The 14,405-nt window shown below is 36.6% G+C and overlaps 1 protein-coding gene across 2 annotated transcripts in view; it reads right to left on the bottom strand.

The window, feature by feature from the left end:
• The window catches only part of ATP10A (ATPase phospholipid transporting 10A (putative)), a 67,138-nt gene that overhangs the window by 38,502 nt on the left and 14,231 nt on the right, over window positions 1-14,405 (bottom strand). For both annotated transcript variants that reach the window (XM_072412947.1, XM_072412936.1), the window contains exon 2: window positions 8,638-8,842. In XM_072412947.1, the coding sequence (XP_072269048.1) occupies window positions 8,638-8,842 (205 nt within the window). The remainder of the gene's footprint in view (window positions 1-8,637; window positions 8,843-14,405) is intronic.

Genomic DNA, 14,405 nt, shown 5'->3' with positions numbered 1-14,405 from the left:
GGGCCAAACTTGAAGTTTGTTGAAAAAATGGAGGACGTTTTTCCTTCTCATTAGATAAAAAACCTTTTCATTTAGAAACAAAGAGGTTTTGCTTAACATTCAACCTTGAACAAGCCTATAATAGAGAAACAGCACCACTACTACAATTCCCTGGGTCTATAAAACAGTCCAATGCGGGGCCACGTATAGGCAGAGAGGCCACTGGTCTATAGATGCGAGTGATGCCGGGAATTGTAGTAGCTGCGCTATTTCAATGCAGCGGAGGGCCAGGTGCAATTCATATTTAGAAATCCTTTGGGGGCAAAAATTCTTTTAGGGGGGCAGAGTTTGACACCCCTGTCCTACAGCAACAAAGAGATCATTCTAGTTCTTGAACCCTAAACCAACCCCCTTGTACAGCTCTAAACAGTTAACACATATGCAGTTTAGATTTGAGCACAACGCCAATATTATTTTCCATTGCTGATTTGTACAGGGGCTGTAATGGAAGTGATCTGTGGCTGTCTCCTGCAGCAAGTCTTTAGTCTCCAACAATACTTGTTCCATGTCTGTGGTCTCTTACTATGCCATTAGTATGTCTGCAGTCCGACAGTCCTCTGTAGCATTAAATGAAGTTCTTCCAGTGGCTACAATTAAGAACTTCCATACCTTATAACCTGACAATCATTGTTCTATTGTATGGCACAAACTCTGTATATTGGTATCTGTTTACCTCTATTTACCTCTCTCTAGGTTTATATAACTTCAATAGGTATATAAATACTGAAATCTCATAAAAGCTTTAATGTGGTCAAGTCACTTTCAATATTTTTCATTCAGCATTTTCATTTTTTTATCTGGTAATTCTGCCTCCCACTTCCTGTTAAGAGTGAATCTTTTGCTCCTCTGTCTTTCTACATTCACATATTCATATACATGTTCATATTCACATATGAACTATCATCCTGCTACCCAGACCCTTAATGCAACCATTATAGTACACAAGTGTAGACAAAAAGTGGCTGCAAATTGGCAGCATGTAAATGCAATAAGGATTAAAAAAAACAGCCAAACAAACAAGTAATTTCTTTAAACAAAACAATGACTGATGTTTAGGATATACAGCGGCTTATCAGCTATAAACATGCAAGACTTTACTGCATGCTAAAAATGTGATCCTAACCGCTTTAATTCAACTTCTTTGAACAGTTAGGAATTGTTTTGCATTTACGTTTATATTTACGTTAAGATGAGGTTCCTGGATGCAACATGTAGCTTTTAGCCAACCTTAAGCTGCCAGTTGCTTCCATTGACTTGAATGGAAAGATTCTCCACCTGTAGAGTGCTTCAGTTAACCAGAGTTACTGTTGTTTCTAGAGAAGTGGAGGTAGCACATAACCTTTTGTCATGCAGTTGCAGTGCAACTTACTGCACCACAAAGTGTTCGTCCAACTCTACAGAAATTGCACCCGGGTGTCCAACCATGAGGTTTTAGCCATGTCAAAAGGTTCTTGCCACATTGCACACCAACTGCAATATCTTCTAATCAATAATTCCTTTTTTAATTCAACAGTTTGCTAAAGTGTATAAAGATGTGTAGCAGTGTGCAGAGAGCCGAGAATATTAGGTGTTAACATGTGCTCACACATTTCCAGCACTTACATGCTATATATAAGGATGCTATTTGGGTCTGAACACATTACAGTACTCAGTTTGCACCTTTAATTTATCCACAAGACAATCCTTGAATGCACAGCACTTCATGCTGAAATTTAAAAACTTTCTTTCTCATCACAAAATGTTAAAGTGAAACTAGAACAAGCCTTTACTAATCTTTCCCGAAAATGCTTGGTTGTGGAACCAACTCCTTGACTTTTGACTCATTGACCTATTTTGGGCCACTAACTTTGTCACTGAAAATCCTAAAATTAAGTAAGGGTGGACAATTATCATTATCAAGAGGGAGACAGCAATGGTTGTCAAATATTGCCTTGGGTACAGGTTTCTCTAACACCTGCTTTAACATATTATACACATATAACATATTATAAACGCATGCTATGAAACATATAGTTAATATATTATAGCACATGTCTTCACTTGTGCTCAAATATAAAATAAATGTAAAGACAAGTTTTTAATTAACTTATTTTGTTGACGCATTATGAAAGTGAGTGAAGAAAGGAAATTGAACTTTTCCATGGTGCTGATGCACTAATCATGAGATATGCATTTCTACACATTTCCAATCAAATCTATCAACCTGTAAACAAGGTCTACTGCAACCACAAACACATGTCACATGGACTAGACACATCATTATATTTACCCAACTACAGCTTACCATGGTGGTAAAATGCATGCTTGTACCAATGTTCCACACCAATTATAAACAGAACAATCACCGCTGTGGGTAAGGATTGGTTTTCTCTAAGTTTTCGTTTTTTTTTCTTTCTTTATGTACATCAGATCCTAACATATATTGTTAAATAAACACATACCTAAGAAAAACATAAGCTTTTTAAATGAGCAGAAGACATTACAACCTAAACGGCTAGACAGCCATTACACCAGGAAACCAGTATCATTTTAACAAATAAGGAAAGAATCTGAAGTCCATCTAGAAAATGCTACAATGCCACAAGAATTGTAGAGCATAAAGTTTGTTATGCCAAGGTAAAAATATTTTCCTCAGATTTGAGAACAGAAATACTGCCACTAAATCAGGAGAAAAAATTAAAGATTCCCTTGAGTGCATTTTTTTCCCTGTACCAGAAAGTTTCTGGCTTAAAAAATTAAAATAGAACATGTAGACAAGCTTAAGAACCTTTAAATATATATATATTAAAAATAAAAAATTATTGCAAGGGAGCGTCACCATTTTCAGGGTATAAATGGAACATTTTATTTGGTTGCATCAGATTTCTAGCTTCATTTTTAGCAAATCACACTCACAAAAAAAAAAAAAAAATCTTAGGTTCCATAAACATTCTGAGAAGCAGCTGGAAAAGTTACTGATGGGGAAACAGAAACTAAGAATAGTGGGATTGCAATGCAGTCTAGATCTGGCAGTAGCTACGCATACGGTGAACAGATTTTCAAGCTGCACACTGACTTATATTCCGAAATCTTGCTGATTATATGAGCAAAACATTCCATACACAGCCCAGGGTGGGTGCGGCCGAGAAATCCTTGCAATACAGAACGAGCATTGATGGCTGGCTCACAATCTGGGTCCTGTGTAATAGCTGGGTAAACTCTGACTGACTAGAATGTAGCTAGGTGGGTCGCAGCTAGAGCCAATGTTTTGACAACACTAGAAAATAATCTGTCGCCACTTGTTCTTTCCAGAGACTATAAAAAAATAAAAGTGAATGGAGAAAGATGGTCATACAGTAATATGGCACTGCTCATAAAGATGTTACTGGTAATTATTTCCCACTGCAGCCATCTTTATTAGAACTGCCTGCTAGAATAAACATACATGCTTCCAGGAAAACAGAAGAAATGAAATGAGGAAAATGTGTGTGTGTTTCATATATGAGTAAACGAAATGTATTGAAATAAATACAATGCTATCTGCTGAAAAATCAGCAGCTGTATTTAATATAAATAATAAGATGACTACTGTCCGTCTCAATGGGGGAACCATATGACAGTTTGTATCTAACTCAAGTGTGTGGTGGAAGGCGTGTGTGGCAGCACGATGAGGATCAGTACAGCACCATGTGTGTATCATCTGTTTGTATAATGCATAATATTTTCAGGGATGAATGATGACGTGTAAGGCACTGGACAATGGGGAAATCTAGGACCTCTATTTTATTGGATACCATTAGTCACCTACCTCGATCCACAAGCTTTCTAGATATGCTAGAATTACCAGAACATGAAAAAGAATTGCACAGAACTACAAATCCCAGCATGTCGTAATGATATATCTGTCCAACTAGAATTCCATGCATATTCCAATGGCATCTCTTATAAATCTATAGAAGTTTCAGCATGTCCTTCTGGGTACACCAAAATTACCTCTATACTTTACCTATTTTTCCTTTTTTTCCAGCTCACTGAAAGATGTAAAATCATCAGAAAACTAAACTAGGTCTTAAGAACAGTTAAGCGATAGGTGTTTGTGAGCAGAGTATCTTGTCCTATTAGCATTCTTATAGTGTTCACCTGACATCATTCCATAAAAAAACTATTCTTTAAAAAATTCCTTTATGTTTTCCCAAGGTGCAGTATGCCAGTCTTATAGCATACTGGCAAAAGTGTGCACATATGTTGGACAGAAAATGAGATTATACTTTGACACACTGATATTGTGTAGTGCAATAATAATAGTGCAAATGTTTATGCTGCAGACATATGGAGTGGGCTGTGGTTCAGTAAAACAAGGCTCATAGGCTGATGGAAGGTCAGTGCAACTTTTAGAAGCTCTGTAAGATTTTAAAGTTTAATGTAAGGGAATTCTCCAAAAACTATTATAAAGTTTATAGTATATTATATATAATATTATACAGACTGCAATATAATGTCAAAAAAGGACTAAACCATCCCGTGTCTAATCATAAAACCAATAAAACAAAGGTTTGGCTGAGGTTGAGTTGAACTTCGAAGCTTAAAGTGTTTATACTTTGCCAACTTTGTTTCCTTCCTTATCAAACTGTTGATGATATAAATTTAAATAAAAGATAATATGATCAAGGAGTCTCTGTGCTTCTGTAGGTATTGCTGGTAGGATGGACCAGGAAGGTTCTGAAAACATTTCGGTACTCTGTCACAGTACTCTTCTGAAGAACCCAAATGAACGTTGTGTGCTGGCTCCTGTGGGGAGTTATACAAAGATATTTTGTTGGATGTCAGTCTGGAGGAGTGGTTGTTCCCAGGCAGGCTTCATTTGCTGAATGACCTCCAGCCAGAAAATGAGACAGGATCTATGCGAGTTGCTGCTGTTTCTAATTTACATGATGGCCCTGGTTTATTAAAAGCTCTCCAAGGTTAAGGAGAACACACTTTCATCAGTGAAGCTGGGTGATCCAGCAAACCTGGAATGGATCTGGCCCATAATTGAAAACATTTACTAACAAATAGCTAATGCCTTTTAGGAAATACTTCCAGGTTTGTAGTATTCTCTCCAGCTTTGGAGTGCTTTAATAAATTAGGGCCAATGTGAGAACATTAACTATGTGCAGTGATATCGGCATAAATAATTTCAGTACAGGATAAGAGTCTGTACAGCTGTACAAGACTGAAAGTAAGGAAAAAATTCAGCTTTAACAAAATGGGAGAAGTCACTACATAAAACTAAAACTCAAATTAAAAGACTAGACATAGCCTTTGAGGTAATGCATTACACAAATTGTTGCTTGTTACTTAAATACAAAACAGCAACTGACTTTCCACTTCCTCCACAAAACATCCAGCAAATTTCACAGACATTTATTAATGTTCACCTCTATTAAAGTATAAATAAGCTTTACAAATAAAATAACTGCAACCACGCAGGTCCTTTATTGTAGATGGGACAGATCATGTCCCTTCTGAAATAAAATAAACTTATCAGCCTGATCGCAATTTTAAAAAGAAAATTTACACTTGTGCTTACTCCATCGTGTGCGCTTCCACCCTTATCCGATCTTTTTCCTGGTGTCGGATCTTGATTGGCCAGGCCGGGATGACTTCCGGCAGCTGCACATTTGCAGCTCAGTTTACTTTTAACAAAAAGATTGCACACAGATAGATAAGTTTTAAGGGAAATTGCCTGTTCATTCTGCAATAGCAAGTGCAGAAAAAGCCCTTTCATCAATCGGGAAAAAAAAAATTGCTGATTCCACGCATGCACAGTGAAATTGGCAATTTTTTTCCCGATCTCGTCTCTGTGCAGGGCCAAAGACAGATATCGGGACGACGCGGGACCCGATGGAAGAAACCTCCTGACAAATAGACTGATTTGCAGGATTGAAGGTAAGTGTAATTTTTTTGCTTTGGGTTTACTTCTACTTTAACATATTTCGATCTTCAGGAATTTGCAGAAACAAGTACCCCAAAACTTATGAGAAGTCCAGCCCTATAATGGTAAAACCCTCAACATTTAAAGGATCATCATAATCTAATTTTAAATGACAATAAGCATGAGCAGCTCAGCATTGGTTGCCAGAGAAACCAATTAAGATGGCTGACAATCACATCCAGAAAGCAAAGAAGAAGTAAGATGGCAGCACCATGAGGATGGATCAGGGGTAGATAATTATTGCAAGTTTAATTCTGCATTAAACGTAGGCATGTCCTTTATTTAAGATGAGATGGTACATATCTCTTCTGTAATAAAATATACTTACTTTCCTAAATGCAATTTTTTTTAATCACACTTTTTAGTTCCACTTTAACAAGCAGACCTTAAACTGCCTGTTACTCTTTAAAAACATTTACATTAAGTGCAATATTTGGTGATTTTACTTAGCATTTAGCTTTCAATTTGCTTATACAATGCCAACAATGTGCAGACAAATGATAAAGTACAAAAGGTATGGCTAACACGTTTAGTTATATGAAGTGTATGTTTATGAATGCATTCAGAGAAATTCAGCAATTATATCTGAAGAACGCTGTTCCAGAATTCTCCATAAGTTCTGATAAGTAACGATTCAATTAATTAAAGCTTCTCATTTCACAATACACAAGAGACGAGTAGTATAAAAACAGAAAACACTTCCCAATAAATATTTTTTTTTCAATCCTGGATTAAAACGTTATCATGGTGTGTAGAGTGTTTTATTCACAGTGTGATATTCCTGAAACGTGTGTATGTGTGCCATGAAAAAGTATTAGTGCTATTGTTGCAGGTTACCGATACATGCTGTGCACAGCTGCTTTATTTTTAAAGTTACAAAGCAGCCATTACTGAATACTCCCTACAAGCAGCAGGCGGCAAAATGTTCCCTGCCCTCATGTCTCCACTTCTTATCACTCATTAGCTCAGAGTATTCCACTTCAAAGCAATACTGACACATTTATCAGTCCAGAGACCAGTAAAGATTGTTTTTGAAGCAGAAAAGGGAAAGCTAGAGTGGCTATGGAAACTTAAATGCATGCAAAACTTGCTCGATTTAGGTCCCCAGCAATTACTTAATACTCCACCATAGGCTTAAATCTACAGCAAGAATAGCCAGTAGATTTTCAGGTGGCCTTTTTTTTCAGACTAGATAAAATAGTAGATATTTACCCAGTCTGGATGAGATTCCAAGTATCTAAACCCAAAATATTATCTTGGTTCTTTGAACTACTATTCCTACCATTCTTTATGTAATGGAAATTACATAAAAAAGCAACGTAGTCCAGTCTGTCAATAAAATCTAAAGAGGGTCAGGAAGTGTAGAGGATAACCAAATTAAAAACTTTGAAGAAAACCTAAAAGAGAACCCTAATGCATATATTTCAACTAATGACTGGTAAACTGCAATATATTACATTTATGTTTTGCTTGTATTTACATAAATTTAACATTTATGCATTTAAATTGTAACGATTCAAATATAGAGAGGGGCAGATGTAAGGAGAGGCATTCACATAAATAGGTCTAGGTGGATGGCAGGAACACAAAGACACAGCTAGGGGACAGAGCAACAATCGAATCTAAACATTAGCCAGAATTTGATTAAAAAGTGGCTAATGAGATCAGGAGAGATCAAAACCTTAAACGGGTGCACAGATACAACGTACTACACAACTGGTAGGTTTGGGTGCCTGTGCCAGTAATTTAATGAATTCATACACATTATTAAACACAAATATACATGTACACTATGAACTAGTAAGTTAACTCTGTAAATAATGGAAGATAAAAACATACTTGAATGGATACATGAGTGTGTTTAATTAAAGTACCCAACTATTGAATATGTAGCTGACTTGCACAAGTACCTTCATTATCATACATTGAGTGTGTTGGCCACATCAAATTTATCTGAGTCTACATTTTCAAAGGCAGAGGTTTCCATTCTGCCCTACATCAGATAAATTTTCTGTACCAACAGAGACATAATCCTACCACCTTTACTCCAGGAACCTTCTCCAGCAGCCACATGTTCCACAAGATAATGCCTGCAAATATATTTTTTACAGTGCTGTTGAGCAGTTCCTATTACAATAGGTGCAGCCAGCTTCACAAGGAGAACTTTGTAAGAAGCCTTCCCTACACTCCCATGAAGACCATCAACAGTTGGCCTGGTCAGCACTACACCTAACATTCTCCTCAGAAAGTTTTTGAAGCTGGGTGGCTGCACCTGTACTGTGATCAAACTTTTCAGTAACCACCCAAAAAGGGCTGGGGAGAACACTGTATACCAATTAGCAATCCGACAAGGGGACTATGGTACAGAAGTACACTGGACACCAGGATATGGCATTAAACCTTTTCAACCCCTAGAGCAACTGCAATTAACCAGCCATGTCCACAATTGACAGAAAACTGGTTGGACAATGATAATCCAAATTTTCTATACATGAATATGAATACATTCAGACAAGTTAATTATTTATGTTTTTCTAACTACTTTAGGCATGATTCCCAATTTGTAAATCATTACCACAAGGCTAGGAAACGTTCTTTAGCTTTGCAATTTGAGACTATTGTCCTCGTATACAGGTTATGCTTACCAGCTCAGAGAATTTCTTCACTACTTGTCTTTGTTTCAAATTGGTTTCCCCATCCAGATTGGCAGTTTCTATGTGACAGAGCCCATCTGGGTCACTGGAGGAGAGCAGCAGTATATCAGCAGGGATGATCTCATTGCAGCGTAGCTGGATAAAATCACCAACTTGTACTTCTTTCCAGTATCTTTCCACATACTTCCTCTCAGACCTGAAGAAAACACGGAGATAAAAAGATTAGAATAAAAAAAAATTTGTATCTTTGTGAGATTTTGCGATTATTTTATTCAGGGGATACCTTCTTTTATTGCTGATAGTCCACAAAATATTCACAGATCAAAACGCTAGTCAGGGAAAAGGGAAGGGTATAGAGGCAAACTCTTGTCTAAAAGTTTTGGTTTTAAGACAGCCCTAATAAATCATCAATTTATAATTACAAGAAAGGATAGATACAGAGAGAGCAGCGTTTAGTTATATGAGGAAATACATACATAAGGTTTTTACATTCTCAAGAACAATACCAGTTGTAACACAGATGATGATAATTGAATTATTTTGATTAAATCCGTAATCAAAATTTGTATCACAGTCTACGTATAGTCTAGTGTATCTGTCCTTGTAATTCCAAATTCACAGATCAAAAGTCAGGCATCAAATACACCAGATATCGCGTTGCAGTAAAACTTTATTTCCAAATTACATAAAGCCAGTTCCTCTTCCTAATTTGATGTGATTCACCTGCATTTTACCAAAGAGCAAAGATAAGACCGCAAAAACCTGTATAATGTAAGCTACAACATAACAATGGATTGGGCCCATCGGTTGTTTATGCACACTGCATTCTTGTTCTTCCTGTGTCCACAAAATAAAGTACACAAGCTCATACTAAATTATAGGTTAGAGCTCTACAAACCCACAGACTTTCCATTAGGAGGGTCCCTTGGATAATGAGGGTCTGGAGTCTAAATGTTTTTTTTTGTGCTCAAATCTGTTCAGATTAGTGACTATAAACATTATCTACAAAGGTAAAAAAAAAATTCTCTCTCTGGTTTCATTTAGGAAAACTCAAACGCAAAGCTCCACATTCAATAACCTGCCATCTCCACCTCTGTAATGAGCTGCATTGCACAGTCATAGTAAAAAAAACAGCAACATAAAATAAGGCATGCAGGGATCTAGGAAATCTAAATATTCCTAATGGACATACACATTTGATCAAAGCTATACAAATTCAATGAGCCAGGTAGGTCATTCTGCTTAAGGATATTAAGTAGCCAACTAGCCACCATAAAGGATATTCTGTTTTTACACAGTGGTCACCAGAACAGATTTCCACATTGGACAAATTTTCCTCCAGTCTGTCCTTGTGTTGTATTCCCCATCACTTTCTGTGCTGAAGATAAAAATCTCCAGGAAAAAAAAAAACAGAGTAAAAATCCATGGCAGCAACACAGACAGCAATTAAACCTGATGGGGTTTTTTTGCCCTTCAACATTCTATGCAAAACAAATGAAAACATTTTTGGCTTTAATTAAAACTAACTGAAAGTCTCCAATTACTTCTCTTTTAGATTTGGCATTCAAATGTGTCTGTTGAAATCATTTATATGTCCAGATGTCATTTTATTTTTCAAATTTTGAAACTACAAATGTCCTTATAGAAAAACAGTTTCAGGTTTTACTATAAAAACATTACATTTTAATGAAACATTTAGTTACATTACTAAAGTTACAATGTATTGTTTATATATCCAGTAATTTAGGCAATGTAACATTATTAATAAAAATACAAGAGAAAAACAACATGTGTGTTACAGTGTTGCCAACTGCTGACAAAGTATATACAGCTGTTGAGGCTTTCTAGTAATACAAGTTTTACAAAATCAAGTTTCAGTATTAAATGGTAACAAGCACCTGTTCAAAGCCATTTTGAATTTTTTTTCTTTTTTGCTGTTCATTTAGTACAATCAAGTCCAAACATGAAATAATAAGCTGTCTGAGTAATATTAGCAAAGATCTAGGAAGGGGGCAGTTAGTGATGGGGCAAGACATGACCAAATAGTTTTTGTAAAGTATGATTTCACTAGGAGTACAGGTGCAGGCCTAGTTCCATCAATTCCCTACTCTCCTGTAGAAAGAGTCCCAGGGCCCACACCACAGATCCGCCTAATATACCACATTTATAAGGTACAAATAAGATTTATATGGTCCATACTGACAGCTATGTATTCACAAAAAAGAACACAAGAATTCCTACACAAAACTAAAATAGTATGTGACGCTCCCTTAAAACATCCTCCATTACTAATATACATCAATAATTAGACATTGAAAGAAGAGAATAGTACTCTGCCAAAAGGATTTTTAGAGAAAACATCTACTGTTGAACCTTAGGGCCTGAACTAGGGTGCATTGCTTAAAAGTAAAGGGATTTGTGGGGAAGGCCAAAGGCCCAGTAATTCTATCTGACAAAAGGGTCCAGGACAAAAGACAAAATTCTTTTTGCAACTAAAACAGCTTGCATACACTTATCACCCATAACATTACTGCCTGCCTAATATTGTGTAAAACCCTCGTAACACAAAAATTTCTCTGACCCATAGAAGCATGGACTCTGAAGGTGTCCTGTGGTATCTGACACCAAAACAGATCCTTTAACCACCTGAGCGTTACACTGATTTCTAGATTTCTGTTCCAAAAGCGTCACAGGTTTTCATGAAATTTTTTTTTTTAAATTGTAGACCTGTAACTTACAGAAATATGTCCGAATAGGGTTCTAGTAGTGGAACACGGAACCGACGCTGGATTAGCACAGCGGGACCAGGTAAGTGGGGATTTTAGTGTAGGCGAAAAAATACGGGCTTAACCAAAAGAGCAAAAATATTTAGTGCGAGAAATTACGGGCTTAGTGGTTAGGGGGTTAAGTCACACTGCTTCTGGTGGCTTGCCTTCATTTCATTATGAATCCTGATTGCGATTTTTTCCTCAAGTAAATAATACATACTGGTCATCAAGAAGATAAAAGGAAATTTGATTTCCCAGACATGGCTACTTTCATTCTTTGATTCGTGGTCTAGTTCTGATAGTCCTGAGTCCATTGCAGCTGCTTTCAGAAGTGAATAGGGGTCAGAATGGGCACACACCTAATGGCTTGCAGCTACCCCTCGCCCTTCAAACAACTATCATTGAGTTTTGGCATCTGTGACCAGTTGTCTTTAGAGCATTTTTATCAAGGAAACACTGCATCATGAAACAGCCTACAAGACTTTCCCATTTTGGAGATTTTCTGACCTGGTGGTCTATCTGTAGCTATCAAAATTGCCACTTTAACCTAGTGGTTCCTCAGAATCGATGAATCAATCATAGAGGACCTTCCCTCCACCCACTGTAGGACAGGGGACCTCTTTCGGCCCAGATTATTTTAAGGGACAGTGTTGGGCCTCTCTGGAAATACACCCTCACGGCCGATACCAATTCTGGTATTGTTACCCAAGCGAATCCTTAAATTGTGTACTTCTCGCTCCTATTACTGCCTAATCCACTCCTCCTTTTGTAATTCCTTTGCAACAGTCTCCTCTTTTCCTTCTTTTGTTTCTTCTACTCCTTTACATTTAAAGTTTAAAGAATTTTACTTCTCCGGGAGGCCATTTAGCACTCTGGTTGGGGTTTTGATACAGCTCAAGCAAAGCTTTATAGTGCTACCACATTGTATATTTATTTTACTTTATTAAGTTAATACTTAATACAGTAAAGCCCATGTTGTGTGGTGCACTACATTAGGAAAATAAATCCCAATCAAGGAAAAACTACACTTTGAAAGCTGTTCGCAAAACAGAAGTGTAGAGGGTAGTCTCCCCGCTGATGATCCTTCACCTTTTACTGAACTTCTACAGATTATTTTGCACTATATCAGGTTTGGTTTTCTCATGTCAAAGCGTTGAGCAAGGAGAATCATAATCAGCACAAAATTGACCTCACTAAATTTCTGATTAGCAGTCAGGAGCAGCAATGCTTTACCTCTCACTCAGCAGATTTAAAGCAATGAGGCTACAGCAAAGGAGTGCCTAGGCACACCCCCAATACTGGAAATGAAATGCTATATTCCAAAAGAATTAAAATATACACAATATAAAATATCACATTTCCAAATGTTTCTACAAATCGGTATTTTCTGAATTCAAGCACAATTTATAGCTATGCAAAGCTTTATTGCACTTCTCTGTAAAGCTTCCCACCAATGCAGGTTCAGCAATAAGGAATGCATGATCTGACCCCATTGTAAGCTGCTTGCAATATTCTCTATAAAATGCAATTTGGCTCTTGAAAGGGAAGTGCAAGGAGAAATAAACAGTAGATTAGTAAAGGGTTCCCGTGGAACAATAGAGCGACAGAAGTGTATTTTTAGGCTGCCTGGTGTATAGTTCTCCACAACAGTGACATTTTAATAATAATATGATAAATTAGCATTTGGCCTGTTGTAGACCAACTTGAAGTGGGTATTGCATTTCCACATGCATGGGAACAAGTAACTCATTTGAAGCAGGAAAAGTTCTCAAAATATAACCACACTTTTTAGTCCCCACACATCTCTTTCCGGTACCTGTTCCTGATAAAACCAAATTGTTTTAGGATGATGTAAGTGACATCCTAATAAATTTTTTTTGTAGAACTAAAAGGCAGACCCACACAAAAAGTATAAAATTAGTTTACATGTAAAAACTGAAGTATTTGCTTATTTTGCCTTTCAAAATGCTAAAACAGGACATAATAGGTTTTACCCAAATAGGAAAGGAGTAAATGGCGGGCATCCTGTGTTTTGTTTTCATAGTAATTTCTTTGCTGGTCTATAAACAATACCATAATGACATTTTCACAAACAAAAGTTATGACCAAAAATACATATAAATTCTATTCATAAAAAAAATTGTATAAATAGCAAATTTGTTTAAAAGCAGAAACTGGAGGAATTTTACTAACCCAAAATACCATTTAACAGACTGCCTTGTGGAATTTGGTTGGTATATCCATAACTATTTCATGCCGTGTCACAATGCCAAGACTAAAGGGGGTTAAAGTATACTGGCATGCTTGTGTCATGATTCCCACCAAAGGAAATATTACTCATGAGAACAGAGGAGAAAACAAAACTGCATGGCAGAGGTTTTCTGAGTAAATTGCCAAATTTGATTTGAAAGCTCAAAAATGAGGCCCAGCACAATTCAGTGCGTAGCAGAGGGGTTTTCTGGAGCTTCTGCAAATGGCACAGAAAAACATGAAAGCTTTTCCAAAAATATTTATTTTTTTTGGGTTGCTGACATACATTGAAATATTGTTTATGAATATTTCAAAACAATAGGTGGAAAGATTAACAAACCACGCATTTATTTGGCTAGCCTACAGATAAATGTTCTTCAACAATGAATTTAGCCTCCAACTGCTCCTCCCAAATAACTAGTTTTGTTCCTACAAAAAAACTAGATTTCTTGCTGTGAGTCACAATGAGGTGAGGTCATCTGATCTGCACAGCTGAACTACAGCTGCCAATGGCTTTCTATGAAATACAAATATATACAATTAGGTGATTGTTATCGTTTAAAAACAATGGCTTAATCATTGAGCCCACATAATAGGTGTCATTAAAACTTGTTGTTTTAGGAGTAACAAAGAAATACAATTCACACAAATGTAAGAGAGAGTAATGTAATGAGCCAAGTGAAGTAGCTTTCCTATAATTTCTTAGGAAATGAGAGAAAATTGAGAAATATCATATATACA

This window comes from Pyxicephalus adspersus, chromosome 1 (assembly GCF_032062135.1).
Source record: "Pyxicephalus adspersus chromosome 1, UCB_Pads_2.0, whole genome shotgun sequence".
NCBI lineage: Eukaryota > Metazoa > Chordata > Amphibia > Anura > Pyxicephalidae > Pyxicephalus > Pyxicephalus adspersus.
This window is presented reverse-complemented; position numbering and strand designations above follow the sequence as displayed.